Source organism: Chaetodon auriga, chromosome 7 (assembly GCF_051107435.1).
Source record: "Chaetodon auriga isolate fChaAug3 chromosome 7, fChaAug3.hap1, whole genome shotgun sequence".
Taxonomy (NCBI): domain Eukaryota; kingdom Metazoa; phylum Chordata; class Actinopteri; order Chaetodontiformes; family Chaetodontidae; genus Chaetodon; species Chaetodon auriga.
This window is the reverse complement of record NC_135080.1, coordinates 21,469,940-21,488,632: the sequence shown is the minus strand read 5'-3', so window position 1 is coordinate 21,488,632 and position 18,693 is coordinate 21,469,940. Positions and strand designations below refer to the sequence as shown.

General features: G+C 41.1%; 1 protein-coding gene across 4 annotated transcripts in view; it reads right to left on the bottom strand.

The window, feature by feature from the left end:
• The window catches only part of lsamp (limbic system associated membrane protein), a 412,893-nt gene that overhangs the window by 26,575 nt on the left and 367,625 nt on the right, over positions 1-18,693 (bottom strand). For all 4 annotated transcript variants that reach the window (XM_076734636.1, XM_076734635.1, XM_076734634.1 and 1 more), the window contains one exon: positions 17,957-18,082. In XM_076734636.1, coding sequence (XP_076590751.1) covers positions 17,957-18,082 — 126 coding nt within the window. The remainder of the gene's footprint in view (positions 1-17,956; positions 18,083-18,693) is intronic.

Genomic DNA, 18,693 nt, shown 5'->3' with positions numbered 1-18,693 from the left:
TGTTGCTCGTAAATACCTTTAATCTAAAGATGGAGAGGCCATGATTATATTAGGTCCTCACCTGTTGTGCAGTATATGTTCTGCTACGACCATATTAGGTTTTTCTAACTTTCTGTATTTAGTTGTGTCAACACAACTCCCCTATATAATGCATGTTCGAGATGCTGTATGTGTGTGTTGCTTCTATTGGCTGAAACCACCCAGACATCGCATGCTGTCTGAGATGCTGTACTTGTTTTAATAAACTTGTTTATATATGAACAAGACAGTATCGGCGGAGAACTTCTTCATCATCTTCACTTCATTGCTGCATCTTCGATACACAACACACTTCATTTTTTATCACATCTGAAAATAACATTGATGAAATACTGTGACTGTGAAATGTCTTCATTTGTGATATCAATTGATTGTTTGGTAGAAGTATGTGTGACACTGCAGTTGATTCAACAGCGATGTGATAATGCTGTATGCGGTAATACCCTGTGTTTGCGCATTACGAAAAGATGGAGAGCTTCTTCATTTGATGTGAACATTCGTTCTACATACATTTTGACCTGATGGAAGATTAAAGTATTGAAAATAGAAATAAATTATTAGGGGGTTGTCTGCTTGTAGCCAGGATATTTCTCAAGAAAATACAATTATCTCCACTGAATAAGGGAGGGAGTCTCCTAGGACCCAGGAAATGTAATAACTACAATAACCTCGACTGATTCGTCCCCTGATCTAAGAAAATAAAGAGTGATGGAATCTTGGAAGTGGAAATAAATTGCACAGAGCAAATCTCTGGGGTGAATAGGGAAAATGCACTGTTTGTAACAACAGTAAATGTCAGTAGTCGCAACTGTGGGCAAACTTCACGCTCATGTTACGAGTGAGGGCCTGCAGGCTCTCCCATGACCTGAGACATGAACCGGCAACTACAGGGACTCTGATATGGGAGCATGGCTGCAAAACAACTGTTTTGCTTTGGTGAACACACAGAAATGCTGTGCCATTTCATGCCATAAAGCTCCCAAAAACACCAGGTAACAACACCCCAAAACCATCCATCTGACTTTTACCCATGCATGCAACTCAAACGCCAAATATCTACAAAAAATAAACTCAAATAAAAGAGAGTCTGGTCTCAGTGTTTGAAACAGAAAGAGAAAAATCACAAAATGATCAAGTGCATGATGGAGATGGAGGTCAGCTGATACAATATTATTTCATATTGATTGAAAGATCAACGGGATCATGATCAAAGTCTAAACCAGATCATAGTATTCAGCTCTCCCTGGACGAACTGCCAGGGTAACGTGATTGAAGAGGTATGATTGAAAATCTGTTGCCATGGAAATTCTATTGAAGCTCAATCTCTCCTTCAGTGCTTTGGTTTGGTGCTGGATCAAGAGAGAGAGAAAGCCAGGTGACTGCAAAAATCAAAGAACAGAGAGGAGAGAAGAGAATTTAAATGAGAGATGAGAGGAAGCCTCAGCAATTAACTGTCAGTAATGTCACCTGCTGTGTATGGAGAGCAACTCAATCATGACGGATGAATGGGACTATATGTATTGTCTGAGGAAACAATTAATTACAATGCAACATTTTATGCGTCTTGTCCGTGCCCGCAGGAGAATAGAGTAGCACTTCCTGCACGTGAAGTGTGTGCTTCACATGTTATCTGTTTAATGAAGTGTAATGAAGACAGATTGGTTAATCTTGTCGAGAGGAAATTGATTAGAGTGCGTGTAAACTATCTGTGTGCATGCATGTGCTCACATGCCCATGCCCGTATGCGGCGGAGTTATATCTCTATGATGGGTACGAAGTGTGCAGGCTTGAAATGGGTTGAAGGCACATTTCCATGTTTTTCAGGGAGCAGTAAGAGCAGTGACTGATTCAAAGTGTGCACATTAGAAAAGCCCCATGAATCTTGGCATTACACTGTATTATATCATCGCATTTTTATGCTAATCTGGAATGAAGACGGAGAGTGGGTGGCAGAGGGGAAAAGAGTAGATTAAGCAATGGAAGGATAGGAGGTGAGCATCATTTTTTGTTATATGCACATATTTTTCCAGAATGATATTAGCATGCTAACTTGCTCATGATGACAATGATAACATGCTGATGTTTGGCAAGTGCAAAGCGTACTATTTTAATTTAGTGTGCTAAAATTTCCCAATTAGCACTAAATACAAAGCACAGCTTAGACATGTGGTCATAAAATTTTGATTGCCCAAGATCACCACCAGGGGATCACCTGAAGCCATTAGGATTCATCCCACGTGCACAATGAATATCTGTGTCATTTTTTATGGCAATCCATCCAAAGGTTGTCAAGATACTCAAACCTGTGGTCACACTAGAGGAAAGGTTGGTTGATAGCCAATGAACCAATCAGCCAATGATCCTCTGGGAATCCCAAATAATGTACAAAATGTCACGGCGGTCCAATAGTTGATGTATTTAAGTCTGGACCAATATGGTGGACCAACCAATAGAGCCATTCATACAACCACACCTACCGGTCATGATACAGCCGATAGCTCTGTACTGCAGCTGCTTGAGCTAATGTTAATATTAGCTTCACTCACAATTTCCTTCACAACCCTGAATCCTGGAGGTCTTGATTGAGAGCTTTTCATTGCAGTACTTAAAAGAATGACCAATCAAATGAGATTTGAACAACATGTTCCAAAACCTGCAGACCAAAAGCTTGAAATCAACATGAAGCAAACCTGCCATCACTTTTTTTTTTTTTTTTTTCCCAAAAACACACAACTCTCTCTTACCATTTCTCATTATTTTAAACATCAGAAGGGGTAGAGAGCGGTGTTCTTCCAGCTCACAGAACGAACATCAATAAGCTAAAGATGACTAAGCTTACTCACAACAATTGACAGCAACTGAGAGCTCGTGAAATCAAAAGCTGCTAACTTGCTGGAAACTTTGCTACAGCGTGTTAAGTCTTGCAATGAAAAACAAATAATCAGAGCTAGTACATAGATAGATAGGTGGATAGATAGATGGACAGACATTCTTGACTTGGAAACTGCTGTGATAGAAGGCTTTTTTGGCAGCAAACACTCTTTCTTACATTCCTTTTGCTCTTTCTCGCATTCACACTCACTTAAATACACACACATATGCTGCCTCTTTCACCTGTACATCTACTGTATGAATGCAGGTCAGTGTTTGAATACCTGCCAAACTGCTGTGCTTTTGCTGCACGTCTTTTGATTACATTTCCACATTGAAGTCTTTTTCTCCAACTTTTCTCCTGGTATACTTGGAGTGGGGGCACGCAAGTGTCAATAGCCTTTAGCTATTCTAACAATAGAACTGAAAGAGGGAGTAGGTAGCAAACTGCATTGTCTGTTTCCTACTCTGAGAAAACGACATTAACTGGAGGAACTTGTGGTCGCACAAGGTGTTTTAGACCATTGAACTGTGGAGTTTCGGCGGATAAAGCATCCTCCTGTCAAAAAGAAGAAATTCATCTTTCTTTTAAACATAAATGCTCTACTGTGTGCCATCTCTTGGATGGAGCTATTGTTATGCAATGAAAATGCTAAGTGTCATCATTTGTCCCAATTTTTTGGTTGTTCTAATTTTTTTCAAGAAGTGCACAGTTGTAGGGGCTGCATATAAATGATCATCAGAGAGAATCCTTTGACTAAACTACCTTGGCTGAGCTGCTTGGTGATTGGAAACCATTTCTTTTCTTTTCTTTCTTTTTTTTTTTTTTTTTTTTAGAAAGCATTCTGTCAGGAGCTGTTGAATGGTAACACATAACGTGGGAGCTCGGAATACTATGGATATATCCCCTAAGAGTCAGAGAGGCATGGAAGAACCACTCTGCTCCACCCTGACACTGTAAATGGAAACCATGCAATAATTGTGAATTACAGGAAACATCTGCGAATAACTAAGTTACACAGGTTGTATTACAACTGCCTACAGCTGAGAAGTGATAGCCTAAACGAAGCAATTCTGCCAGCTTGTCTCCCCCGCCATTACCATTTGAAGACTTATGAAATTTCTTAGAGAACTAGATGAAATAGTCAAAGGTTTATGCCTGTCCTGGCTGAACAATGACAGCACGTTACTTTATATAAGATATTTAAAACTGCTCTTTAAACCCGCCTCTCACCCTTTCTTCGATGCGTCAAATTGCTTTTCCGCCATTCTCTCATTTGCCATGCAGCCTCGTGCTAGCCATGCTGAAGAGACATATAATTGCTGTCTTTTTCCACACATTATACTGTTGAAAGCCCTGCGGCCTTTGGGATATGCAACAGCAGGCTTTTGTAAGTGAGTTGGGAAGAGCTGAGAGGCCTGGAAGAAGCACACTTCTACAAATGCCTGCTGGATACTCATTTGCATTGCACTGGCAACTTTAAGTTTCTGTGAACAACTACAAGTTTTCCATGTCAATTACCCTGTAGGAGTGAGGGATAGCAGTGGGATGGGAGCACCAACACGCATTCTGTCGGCCCATACATGCTCACGTGCCCGCCACCACCCAAAAGCAAGAGAATGGACAAGAGAGGGGAAAGAGAAGGAGAGACGGAGGAGGAGGCAGAGGGGTGAGGGCTGTGAATCACAAACCAGCAACTTCAGCTGGCAACTGGATGCCGCTCATTTACATATCCTCATGCATCATTCATCAGCATCACTTTACCACAGTGCGAAACATTACATTTATTTTGCAAATGCTAATTTATGTTAAGCAGCTGATTTGAGAAACTCCAGGTGGAGTGCAAGAAGTTGAGGAGCATAAAAGACCCTGCGACATTTATTTTCTTTTGTCTGCACGAGTGTGACAGTATGTGTGCTGGTGACTGTATACGTGCAAATACCCATCCCTCCCCTCTGGACCCTCATCTGTGTGTATGGGTGTGTCTGTGTTTGAACATGTGTGCATTTGTGTTTGAACAGTTGGTCCTGGCTTTATGTCACACGGCCACGTGGCAGGTATCTTCCTGTCAGGAGTCATGTGATCTTAATGATGGGTCAACACAGAATTACTGAGTAACTATCCTCGTCAACACATTCCTCATGGCGGAGATAATGACAAAACGACTTAATCTTAAGCTTATGTATGACTGTATTGACAGTATGTTGCCAAAACTAAATGCACCATGCAGTGCAAATATCCTTCGACAGGGCTCAATACCGCTATCTTAAAGGGGTGCTGCACTTAGATTTCCAGTGCATGAGATTTCACAGTCAGGCCTTGGTTTTAAATGACACATATCATTTTAAAGCAATGAAAATGCATCTTAAACATTTCTCCCTTCTGGTAGTTTAGGAAAAAAATCATCGCAACCTGAAATGTCTTAATTCCTTTGAAATGAAAGCACCAAAAATATCCCCGTGAGACTCCCCCTGTTAATGTGCTGTTTTATTGCCTGAATTCCAATGTCGTATTACACTTGGCAACAATTATGTGTATTTGTAAAAGAGATCCTACATGAACAATATCTTTTCAGCAGGCTGAGGACAAAAGGAGAACTTCCACTTCTATTCACAAGCCATTTGCTGCCACTGCTGCTGGCGGCCCAGAAAAAACACAGGTGTTGAGCCAAAAACAAGACGGCTGTTTATTTGCCGCTTCTTGAGCCGAAGAAATGATACGCACAGCGGAGCGGTACAGCAGTCTGTTCTTCTGAACGCTGTCATTCCTCTCTCTATCTCATTTTCCCACTCTCTCCTTCTTCTTATGCCTTTGTTGTTTTTTGAGGCAGCTTCGGTGTGGTTTCTCTTTGTGTGGCAGCACATTGTATAGCGCTGTATAACGTTTGGTTGCTTGTCTGAGGCTTTAAAAGGAGATTAATTGTTGATAAAACAGAATAGGGTTTAGTGATTGAATTCCCATGAAGGGTAGTTGCGTTGTCTGCTTTCTCTTACACTTGGCTGATAAACGGATCGAGCCTATTGTTGTGGGAAGACTTCTCATTACTGTCTGGATAGATTCAATGGGCTTGTGTTTGTCATCTGCGCTGCCTCCTTTTCCTTTCTCTGTCATGCATCCTTCGCACACCCACACTTCCTCATGTCAGAGCCTGACGCTGACAGTGAGATAAACTCAGAATTATGTTGCGTCTCTGCATGTAAGGCTTGAGGTTTGGCTTCGGGGGATGAATGCTGTCAGAAGGTGCAAATGAAGACAGACCTTACAAGGATGTGTGTATGCATGTGTGTGTGCGCATGTGACGTGCTGCCAGCAGGCGAAGGCTCTACCCTTGTCACATGCACTCATCACTGCATGACCATGATTCTCAGTTTTATTTAGTTGCTGCATAATTGCGTGTACATCACTCGCCTCTTGCAAAAAGACATCTCTATTCTTCTGTACAGCAACTGACACGTGTCTTTGCTCCATGTCGCACATGTAGAACTGTTTAACTATATCCTGTTCTTTCAGAGCTTTACGAGTTTCAGTTCCAATAATAAGCCAAGTTATTAGGACCGCTCTTTGGGTTTTGTGAATAACGTTTTAAGACGTTGAGATATTATTTGCAGTGCTATGAGAATAAAATAGTCATTACATTTTACAAAAGGATGAGAATGGTAAGACAGTTGAGTCATAGTTTTATGAGACAAAAATCAGAATATAATTTTGCAACTTCTTCCTTGAAATATTGAACTTTTTTTGCCCAACTATTAGATTTTCTTTCCTCAAACAGTGGTCAGTATCCTAATTAGGGAAGGTTACACTGTCTGCACACAGATTGGGAAAATATAAGCAAACCGTGTCTTAAGCTAATTTTATTGGTAATTAGCAGTTTGCAATATATTTCTTCTATTTGCAGGTTTTATAATTTCTTGCGATGTGTTCTGTTTAAATACTTTTTTCCCCAAACACCTACAGGCTACAGTGTGAGAATTGTTGACATTAATTATCAGTATTCAGACTCATTCAGTGCTTTTGTAACAAACCATGTATCTCAATCTGAAGGCTTTTATGTGCCAGATTGATCTCAACATGATGATCATTTCTTATTGTCTAGTTACATTAAGAAATGTCCTTTATTAAATTGTCCTCATTAATGTGTTAACAAAGTTCAGCTCACACTGCAGGTTTTGGCTCAAGCCCATTATAAAACACTACATGCACAATACTGGAGGAGGAGCATGCAAAAAATCTTCTTGTGAATATAGTCAGTATTCAGTTCTCTGTAAGATGTTGTTCTTTCAGGAGCCTCAAGAACAGTTTCAGTCCTCCTTGGTACTGATTTTAGAACATAACTGCGAGCCTGGTCTCTTTCCAGCGGCATCAAATACCAACACTTTGCCATGTCCCTTGGGGTCTTATATAGATGCACAGTGCATCTTGTGCATTTATCTATTCATGCATTCCAACTTCCTGCATTTGCAGACTTTCTTGCTCTTCAAAACATCACCTTTGTTCTGAGCATCTACTATTACCACAGATGGGATTACAGTGTGTCTCGCACAGATGCTGAAGGGTATCTTGTGTATCTATATGAGATGCAGGGGGGCATGACAAAGCGTCAGCATTTGACGCTCTGGGAATGAGAATGGGTTTTTACTAGAGAGATGGACACCTTTTTCCCAATAGATTCCCCCATTTGTGGAAGACAGTACTGTCTAACGCATCACTCCTGTAGGTGAACACTTAGGTTGAGTTCTGGCAGATGCAAAGGCCTTAAAGTGTTTTGTTATGTTCCTCTACTTATTTAGGCTTTTCCTTTCATTTGTCACCTGTTAGTACATGGGAGCAACCCAGTATGACCACATTATTTCAGCACCTTCTACTGAACAGCTCTACTGGATCAACAGGGGGCATGCTCAAGGGCATGTGAGGACAAAGTGAGGAGGCTAAAACAGACAGAGGACCACAAGTTTCCATTCTCCTCCCCTGCCTCTATTTTCTCACCTTGTGCAGGGATTCAAACCAGAAACCTTCAAATCACAAGTTCACTTCTCCTTCAGGCTACTGCCTCCCTGAGGGGCTGTGTGACTCAGGCCTGTTGAAAAAGTGCTTATGGACCGGAAAAAAAAGTGCTGAGTTTCTGTACAGTTGTGACTTTAAACAAGTGTGAGCTCCAGTGTTCAGCCAGCCCAGCGGTGACTACACCTAATGAGGCTGGGCAGACACAGGGCAAGCTGTGCTCATGATGTTCTGTGCTCTGTGTGACAGCAGACTGATTTCAGACCAGCTGCTGATGGTGCTGATTGTAAACAAACAAGTGAACAGTGACAGTCAGCAGATCTGAGACCTGCTGGGAGACGGATAAGCAGCTGTCTTCTCTTGCATCCCAATGGGCTGATGTTGAACTGATTGAACGCACATGTATGCATGCACACACATCCACACACACACACACATATATATGCACACAGCTGGAGACATGGAGCAGGAGGTTTGACCTGGGTTGCTCTGACAAGAACCTGTCACCATCTTAGACTTCACTCCCACAATCAGCAGACTTGTCAGCTACTCTCTGTCACTGACAGCTTGGCACACACTGATGTGTGTGTGTGTGTGCATGTGTGTGTGTCTCCTGCCTAATCTGCTCACCCACTCCTACTACACGGGAGTTATGCTACTGAGGCACCTATGTATCTCCACTCTTGCTGGCTCCACTCCCCATGAGAGCCAGAGATATTTGTGTGTGCATGTGTGTTGTGCTGTGCTCTCTAGCAGCATGTCTCTCCCCAGACAGTGAGATGAGGTGCAGAAAGGACAATTGAAGTGACTGTCATACTCTGCTGAAGGAAGAGATGGGAGGATGATGGAAAGAGGAGGAGACAATGAGAGTGAAAATGAGGGAGAGGAAGACAGAGTGACAGCTGAAGATGGATAGACAATGAGTCGCACGGAGGAAGAGGGAGAGAGCTTTCCAGACAAGGTGACAGTCCTGGGGAGACTTTCCTGAGCCCGGTCTTGGAGTGTGGCCGACACAGCCGAGGCCGGCGTAGGAGGGATGTCAAGGGCACTCAGCATCAAACCTCTAAAAGGCTGCCTTGCCAAGCACTGTTATAAAAGGGTTATGACTTCAATATTCAGCCGGATCATATAGCGTAGGAGCATGGGCTGCGGTCCAAATCAATTCATTTGGACAGATGTCTTTGTTGCAATGAAACTGTTGTGGTAGATTCATAGCTTACCATTTACAGTTAGCTGACGCTATTATCCAGAACACCTTAAAGGGTTCAGCGTGTTGCCCAAGGACACTGTGACAGTAAACATGACTGCTGATGGACAGGTAATTGGTGTTGAGGAACTTAACCCATAGATATTTTGGTTACAAGACACTACTCACAGCCATTCATCCCCTCAGCCGCAAGGGTGCAGCATTGTAAATAAGGCAAGGCTTCTTTATGACTTGAATTTCAATCACCAGTATCTCACTACTTTCACTGCACGCTCCTCAGATGTCCAGATGTGTGTGTCTTTGCTTGAGTGGGTCTGAGGTTCACTGTGGTTGTCCTCCCTGGAGTGCTAAATGACTGACAAACTCTATTACACCAGAGAGGTGAGAAGATCTCGAATGCATAATTGAACATTAATTAACTACTGGAGTTACTATAACTAATGATAAGAATGATTGCCCATCTAATGAAACTGGCCGTTTGCATACTAATACACTGTTCTGCTCTGTTCTGTCCCTCTCCGTCCCCCTGCCTGTGTCCCTTATCTCCTTTCTTTCTTTCTTTCTTTCTTTCTTTCCCTTCCCGACTTCCCTGAGGATAGCATAACTTCCATCAGTTTCTCCTCTTTCCAGCTCTGTGTGGGTCCTCCTTATGTCATGGACCACCAGAGACAGCTGGAGGGAGTGTATTTTTCATACTTGTCTGACCTCTATTTCGGTGGTCTGAGAGTCAGTGAAGGATTCCTTGCTTGGCCATGGGCTCCATTTCCCCCCTTATCGTGCCCGACAGGGTGCCGCCATTCTCCTGGCCTCCCACCACCCAGGAGCTCCACTCTACCACCTCTAGCAACTATTCTGGGGGAGTTAAAAAAGAAAACAAGGGTGGACTCAAGCTGGGAACCAGCCAGCTAAACAGATCAACACCAGCATGCAGGCAGGTCTCAGCACATGCATGTCACACAGACACTGGAGCTATTACACACACAACTGCAACACGTGTGTATTTTTTGCTCTCTCTCTCTCACAAACACACACAGACACACACACACACACACACTCTGTACTTCTCCCCACCCCTCTCTTTTATCTTCCTTCCATCCCCCCATCCCACTGGATATCCCTTCACCTCTGCTCTCCTCCCCGTCCTTCCATGCTCTATTGATCATGCACCTCACAAGTCCAAGCAATGAGTTATTCAGTCAATATTCACAGTAGCACCCACACAGAGGTTGAACAGAAAGGGATCTAACAAAAAGTACAGGCACTACAAGATGGTGTGCTACCTACAGAAAGCCCACCGTCTCAGACAGGTCAAACAGATGCCTCGCTGCTTCTGTGGACAATATTACACATCATGTCTGACTCAGATCTTCAAAGTTTCGGTTCCTGGCTTTGGTGACCGTGGTCAAAGGAACCTATTTAATGAGACACCCAGGTAATGAGACATGATGGGTGTGTTGGTTTAGTTAGTTCTGTCGTCTTTGAGCTTGTTATCATTGTGAACTGATTGGAGCTCATATCAGTCGATATTTTCACACTCAAATTTTATGCATGCAGTGAAGTGGAAGCATAAAATGACACTTTTCCTCCTGGGGAATCACAGTGATGCGGTGAATCAAGGGAAAAGCCATTAATGCTTATTGATTCATACAAAAAATATCTCATCAAAGACAGGGAGGTGAGTTAGAGGGCTATTAGGCTTAGATAACACTGCAAAAAAACAACAGCTCTTCAAAATTAAAGGACAAAATACAAATAATTCCCTGGTAAAAAATGTTTAGAACATTTTTTTGAGTACACTTTTTTTTTTTTTTTTCCCCCCATTTTTGTCACCTTCAAATATACTATATGTATTCAAGTAGTCCTTTAATACCACTAGAGTAGTACTTGAGTATACTTGAAGTGCACTGAAGTACACCAGTGAAAATCAGGATTTGTGAGCATTCAAAACACACTTGCAGTGCAACTTTATTATATCGTCAATATGTTGGAAAAATACAGAAATATACTTAAAATGAAATGAAACTAAAGTACACTTTAATTAAGCATGCTCACTGTGTACTACAAAGGACTTGAAAATAAGTATTCTTATACATAAGTATTTGTAATTTAGTACACTCTTACTTAAGTACACTTCAGTACAATTTATAATACACTTTTTACAAGTACTTTGAAATACCACCTTAAGTATAACAGAATTTAATTAGAACTTAATGACATCCAGTTAGAGGGAAACCATTTAAAAGTACATGTCAAACATACTTTAGATTAAGCACAAAAACTAAACGTGAAAAATTAAATTATATTTCTAATACATTACAGTGTACTGCTTTTTGACCTGGGTTGGAACCACACGTTAAAACAAGATGTGATGGCTCTATTGGCAGGATGACAGCATTTGTCTGTGTTCCAAAACAATTTCAAAGGTGAGGAAAACATTGTGGTTTGAAGTAAAATTACTATTTTGCTAAGGTTAAGGGACCTTTGTCTCTGTGATGACAATGACAACACTTAGTAAAAACCAAGTTTAGGGAATGGGCGCGTCTTTTCGGCCGATCCACATCGACCTCCACCCTGTGGAGGCTTTGTGGCTCTATAATAACGTCACCTGGTTTCTTTTGTTGCTCCTGTCATAATTCCTGCAGCTGGACAGCTTTGGACACATTGTTTTGGGGTACTCGCTGATACAACTGACGCTGTCTCACAAAAACTTCATGAAAGAAAGGGTTAATGATTACGCTCAGTTCCATTCAGGCTATTATTTGTGATTGTGGTAATTGTTACACTTTGCTTGTTATCTGCTTTGGCAGTGTAAGCCAAGCAACAAATAAATCCCTTTGGGTGAACTGGTGCATGTACCACTTTAATGAGCACCTTGTTTGCTCTGCCCACAAAAGTCCACATCCTTACTCATAATGAAGTATCTACTGCCTCATTGTCATCTTGGATCATGCTCAAAGGGTTGTAATATTTACCAAGCCACAGTGTTCCTCATTTCATCTGATGGCTCAGCACAGTCTCGACACAGCAGGTCCAGAAATCTCTGCCTCAGACCTGCTCTAGCAATGCATTATGAGACCTCGGGAAAATTCATTCAATTCAGTCCCACAATCCCTTAATTACAAATGTAGCTCAGTGATGTGCAAGCAATAATGTCCCTGCCTTCTCCTCTCATTGACAAACACAAACAGTAGGCCTTTCTTTGATGGAGTCTATCTATACCCATATCCCCAGCACTGAAAATGCTCTTTCTATTTATCTTTCAGTCTATCTGGCATACCGTTTTGTCATTAAGAAACCTAACACGTCAGTCATAATCTAATTAGCTTCGTGATAACTGAGTGAGAGAGGCAACAATAACAGAGAAATAAGATTGTGCAGAGAAAGAGCAGTTTCAGCCTGGATGGCCCCGTAGAAACAGATGACAGACGTAATCACCGCGGACACCCTGAGAATCCCTGCTATTAACTATCTCATAAACAAATCCTCGGATGGAATACCAATTTAGACAGCTGGATGAAAATGCTCCACGCCAGCGTTGGAGGCATCATTTGTCACTAAGGTTATATGAATTGTATAAGATTGCTTCAGGTTTTACTGAACCCCTGAGAAAAGAAGTTTAACAGGCAAAACTTTACAACAGGCATATTCCAGAGCTGGCTTGTTACAGTCTGCAGTTTGATGACTTTCTGGCTTGTTATACTCAGTTTGGTTTGCTGCGTCTGGAGTTTTTACGGTGTTGTCAGTTTGATTTAAAACATTTATTTGCCTGCTCCTTTAGCCTCTCCTTTGGAATGAAGTGCTTGTTGAGCCTCACAACATTTGAACATAAGATTAAACAATGGCATCACCTGCTTGGGTTTACGTCTGTATATTATTATATGTATTTCAGTGGGCTTGCAAACACTGTGGTTATATAAACTTGCTGGTGTGCTTAAATCTGTGGTTGCAACTAATGATTCTTTTCATTATCGATTAATCGGTCAATTGTTTTCTCATTATCTGATTCATTGTTTGGTCCATAAAATGTCAGAAAATGGTATAAAAATGCCCATCATAGTTTCCCAGAGCCGCCTTCTTTAAGTGATCTGTTGTCTGTTTCAACTGTCCAAGACCCCCAGTATATTCATGATATTTTTCTGAAAGACTAAGAAAGCCAGGCAAAATTTACATTTGAGAAGCTGGAAGCAGACAATTTTGGCATTTGTTCTTAAAAAATTATACAAAATTCAGAAAACATTGATAATCAAAATAGCTCCAATTTAAATTTCGGATGACAGACAATTGATAAATCAACTAATCATAGCAGCTCTAAATGCTGACAAGGTAAATCATCAAACTAATATGTTATCATTAGGCCACATTCACTTTCTTTTCTTCCTGAAACATTCTGGCTTGGTCTTCTTTAAAGTTAACAGTCACAAAGACAGATGGGAGATGGGCACCAAGTGCTTATTTTAGTGATTTGTAAGACAAAGAAAATTTAATCTGAGCAACCACAACAAAGAGGAGGTGGGGTGTTCCAGCCGTACAACAGTAACAACAGCACAGACAACAAAAGGCCGGCACATGTTTGCAAGCAGGAGCTGTTTGATTGGTGGACAGAGCTCTTTTGTAAATGCATTAGGTGTCAATATAGCTTTGTTGAGTTTGTTCTTCTGTCTAGGTCACGCAGATTATTTTTCTTTACATCATTTCTCATGAAACACCTGAAAACAGTGCACTTTTAATGAGGCCATCCAGTGAAAAACACGAAGCATATCATCTGTCTGACAGAGCAACATCTCTGGGTGGCTCTCATTAAGGCCACTGGTGGATAATAACTAATTACATTTACTCAAGCATCATTTTCCATTTACTTTTTACCATTAGCATTACATTTTTGACAGCAAAAAACAGTTTATGCATAGGTAGTATGTGTATAGTAAAACACATTGTTAAAGATTAAGCTGGTGCTTTCCAGCCTTTTTGCCTTGTGATCTCCTCCTGGTTGTGGCTCCTTGACATATATTTAAGATGTCAATGATATCTGAGTTGCGAACAGATCCACCAAAGAGACAGTTCCACTTCTTACATTGTTTCATTTCAATAAATGTTTGAGGTGCACAGGGGTAAATGTAATCAATAATTCACAATAACGTTAGAAAAATCCAAAAACAGACCTATTTTTCTTCTTTCCTCCCACTGATCATATCATGACCTCTCAGAGTTATCTTGTGACCCTTTGGAGGGGCTTGATCCCTTGGTTGGACCCACTGGATGATACTGCCTGACTTTATATGAAGTAGTTTAAACCATCTAGCTGCCCTGTGTTGTTTTCACTTTGATTTTCACATTTCACATTTTTATCTGGAGGACTGCTGTCTCAACTTGAGTGTGGACACTTGCTAAATAAAGTGATTTTGGCAGGTTCTCATGGTTAAGTCTTTGGCATTAGTTTAGAATTAGGTTTGGATTAATGACAGGTTTAAATTGTGTCTGCAGCGGTCAGGGTTAACTCAGAGTGAATTATGTAGTCACTGGAGTGTATGAGTTCCATTGAATTTTCACACATTGGTGCACCGCAAGATGTGCACAAAGTCGCCAGGCTGAATATGAATATGCATGTGGTTATGCAAGGATGAGCCTCTGCCAGATTTTGGCACTCGAGTCTGTGACTCATGCCTGAGTTGCAGTCTAGTTACAAATTTGACATTGTGAATACTGCTGATGAATTTTGTTTTGTCAATCTAATCTAACCTAATCAGAGTGAGCACCTGCTATCAGTATTAGCAATTACAGCTAGCCTTGACCTTATGGCACTGCTCTTCTGGATGCTTCGATGTTCTGAATGAATGGATGTTCATTAACTTTGTTTGAACTGTGATTCACAATGTGTTTGACTTTATTAGTCAAGTGTTTTTTCAATTTACTTCAAGTGGCAAATAGTAGCCAGCTGCTAATTTGAGTCCATTTTAAGACACAAGGTTGCTCGAATTATTTGTCAAAAGATGCAATATTGCTACTATTCATCGGTCATCTTACTTAATTTCAGTTTTTTTGTTTATCTCCCTAGATTGATGACTCTGCTGAGCAGTAAATCAAGAGTTTATTGTTGTTTTAAGTGACTGAGATGCAAGAAGCTAATGTCAATAGTGGTTGCTTTATACCCTTATAACTATAAAAAACAATCTGGTTCATCAGCAGTGAATTTGTGAAAATAGCCAGTTTTTCTATGGAGACTTGAGCTCAATCCTCATACTGCAGGATGGAGCCTTGACTCAGCTCTGGATAAAAGACTTGAGTGCTGACATGGACTGGTATTTTATGACTCAAGAAACATCTGAAGTCCCAGCAAATAGTTGGGAGCCTCGCTAGCAGAGCGAAGCGGCGTTACCGCCCAGGCAGGCGAGGGCGTGAAGCACCACAAGCTGCCAGACATCATTATCTCTCTCAGCAGTCCCCAACATGCTCTCGAAGTGGGTTAGACTTATGGATTCTGGGGGGAAAGACACCTGCAGAACAACAACGGAATAACAGAGCCAAACTTTGCAAATGGTGTGGGACCCCCATCTCTGAAGTCACATGTGCCTGTGTAGACTTACAGGTTCCATTCCTGCCATGATGCTGACGATGCTTCTGTCACACTGTTTCTGTTGCGCCATTCACACTATTTCAATAAAGAACAAAGACTTGTCGAAGATGGTCTGCCCACTACTTCTTCAACAAAACATAAAAAATGGGAAGAAGAAGAAGAAGAAGAAGAAGAAGAAGAAGAAGAAGAAGAAGAAGAAGAAGAAAATGTACAGAACTTGCAGAGGTGTAGTTACTAAAGCCTAGTCTATGGCAGCTTTAAAAATCTACTACTGGCTATTGCTTTTTCCTTTCCTTTATATCTAGGTGTCCATCCATTTCATTGGAACATCAAACTTACAAAAAAGCTTCACCTATAGTAACTTTGCTGCCTATCTAACTTTGAGGGCTTCACTTCACTTTTGCAGGAATAAAATGAAGACTTTCAGCTCTGTAAAGCAGCTAGTCAGATCTATATGGCTCTCAGGCTTTGTCTGAACATATCGCTCTCCTTTAATGCAAACAGACAAAAGAGGCAAATACACCCATCGACGTTGTTCAGCTTCCAGGTACAGGTAACAGATGAATCTGATGAAACATGTCTGGAGAGCTGACAAAATGACATAGTCATTTATAAAGGCACATAAATAGAATGGCTTTCAATCAGCACAAGACTGTTCAAACTGAGATGTTGTCAACTAGAGCATCTCCATCCATCACACTACAAGCTAATCGGCAGTGGGAGACATCATTCTTCCCCCTGAAATTGGATTAAATCCCAAAGCAACAGTATTGGCGCCATCTGAATGCAAATATATGGAGAGATGAACCAACCCACAACCTACACACACTTTGATAGCATGTACAAACATCAACATGGCTATAATACATGAGAACCTACTTTCGAAGAGACTCTCTTCATGGTTAAATAAACACATGCGTACTAATGCAAGGCTAGTAGCTGTTTCTGTGAGTGTTTATTTTACAAAAATATTAATATTTCTATCTGCATTCACATTTTGCTGGAGGAGGGCAGGACGTACATGGGGGGTTCATTATCTGTGTTTTCCACTGCATTTATACGCCTCATATTTGCCCACAAAATACAAAATAACAAGACTTAAACCATGTACCAAAATTCATCCAAAAATATTTGAGGATGAAGTTACTATACTAGTCAGAATTGCATTGGGTCATATTGTGATATAATGATGAAAAACTGTACATAATGGGAGGAGGCACACATTAATGTAAAGTTGGTCTGAAGTATCTGTAACAACAAAGAGAACCCCCATTAAAAACAAGCTCATGAATGTATTTTTTTCTTAAAGGAGGTTGTGCATGCTGCAGGCGGAGGTCCAGATGAGGAGTCATTTGAAGGGTCTGTGGAAAAAAAAGGCTATTGACAAAAATGTGTATGGTTCTCTTGACCAACTTGCATGCACTTTTGAGATGGCCCCTATTACAGCTAGTCAGTTTCTCATCCGCTGTCAAGTCACACACAGAAACAGGTTTCAATATCAGACCATGTGGTGACGAGTAGGGTGCTCAAAGAGCCGGCCAAGGCCGACAGTCTACTTTGCAAATCTGCAAGTGCAACCATTTGTATGTCTGGATACATTTGCAAAACTATTACTATTATATCAAAATTTGGCAAGCTGAAACCTCATCCTCTCAGCAATGCATTTATCATGTGCTTCAAAACCATTGTCCTTGAGTGCTCCATAATGGCGGCTTTCTGTATGAAGTTTGAACAACAGCATGTGTAGGCGACCCCAGAGGATTATAGGTACCAGTGGAGGTGGATTGTGATATGGAGTCAACGCATTTTCACAAGTGGCTGTGTTTTGTCACGACTGAATGTTACTACCTTTGACTGGATTTTCATTTCATGTATATATCTGTGTTTTTAGCAATTCATGTTGCTGGCTGCTAGCAGTTCCTGTTGTCACTGTACAGGCAACAATCACAAAGCTACTTTGATACTGAAGAAAAAAAATTGGAATCCTTCACTTTTATGTTCATCCTCAGTGGATATCCTGCCACCCCTGTAAAGAGTGATTTCTGCTTATTGTTACAGTGTGTGAAAAAGTGGTGTGATATTTATGGCAAATTGTAAAAAACACAGAGCTAGCACCAGAGCTAATACTCTAAGAGAGATTTAGCTTCTTGTAATTGCTTAAAAAAACAATCCAGTGAAATTAAGATGATGATGGAATCTGGCACACCATTGGCCAGACATCGAGACTGACACAAATGATAATCAGTGCTGATTGGATGATTCCTACCTGAGGGGTTGAGCAGTCGCCAGGTGATTGCAGGGTCCGGCCTGCCAGTGGCCAAACAGCTGAGTGTCACGTTACTGCCCTCATTCACTATGATGTCCTCTGACACCTTGTAGATGTTGGCTGGAACTGGAGACACAAGAGAAATGACATCAAGATTAATGAGAGTGGTATTATTTCTGAGTATGAAGAGCAAATCATGTTTTATCTCACACAGATCAAGATCAACATAACTTGCAAAGAAACAGTGTTTTGTTTATTCTATTGGAAAAGACATTTCCACTCAACAGAATAACTGAGACCTTTCCATGAAAGGTCTACCATGCCAGCTGCTTTGCTCCCATTGCACCCTTTGCCATCTCTTCATAGATACTATTGGCAATAAACATAGGTTAAATGCAAACACAAGCTGACCTTGATTGTCTCATTGAAAGGAATACTTTCGATAAGCTTTGGAGAACCTATTTTCCAACTGCTATAGCCCTCAGAGGTACTTACAGTAAACTTTCTCAACCCAGGATCCAAATAAGCAATTTAATCTCCTGCCCCGGGACCTGAGCTCATGAAAACAGATTGCTTCTCTTGTCATACCGGGACCCACCAGACACTTGGCACTGAATCTGGGATCAGACACATACTTTCAGAAAAGTAGGCTGAAATTTAAAGGTGAAATGTGGAATCTTTGTATCTGTGTTTGTGTGTATGTGACACTGATGTTCAAAGTAACATGGAGTTATTTC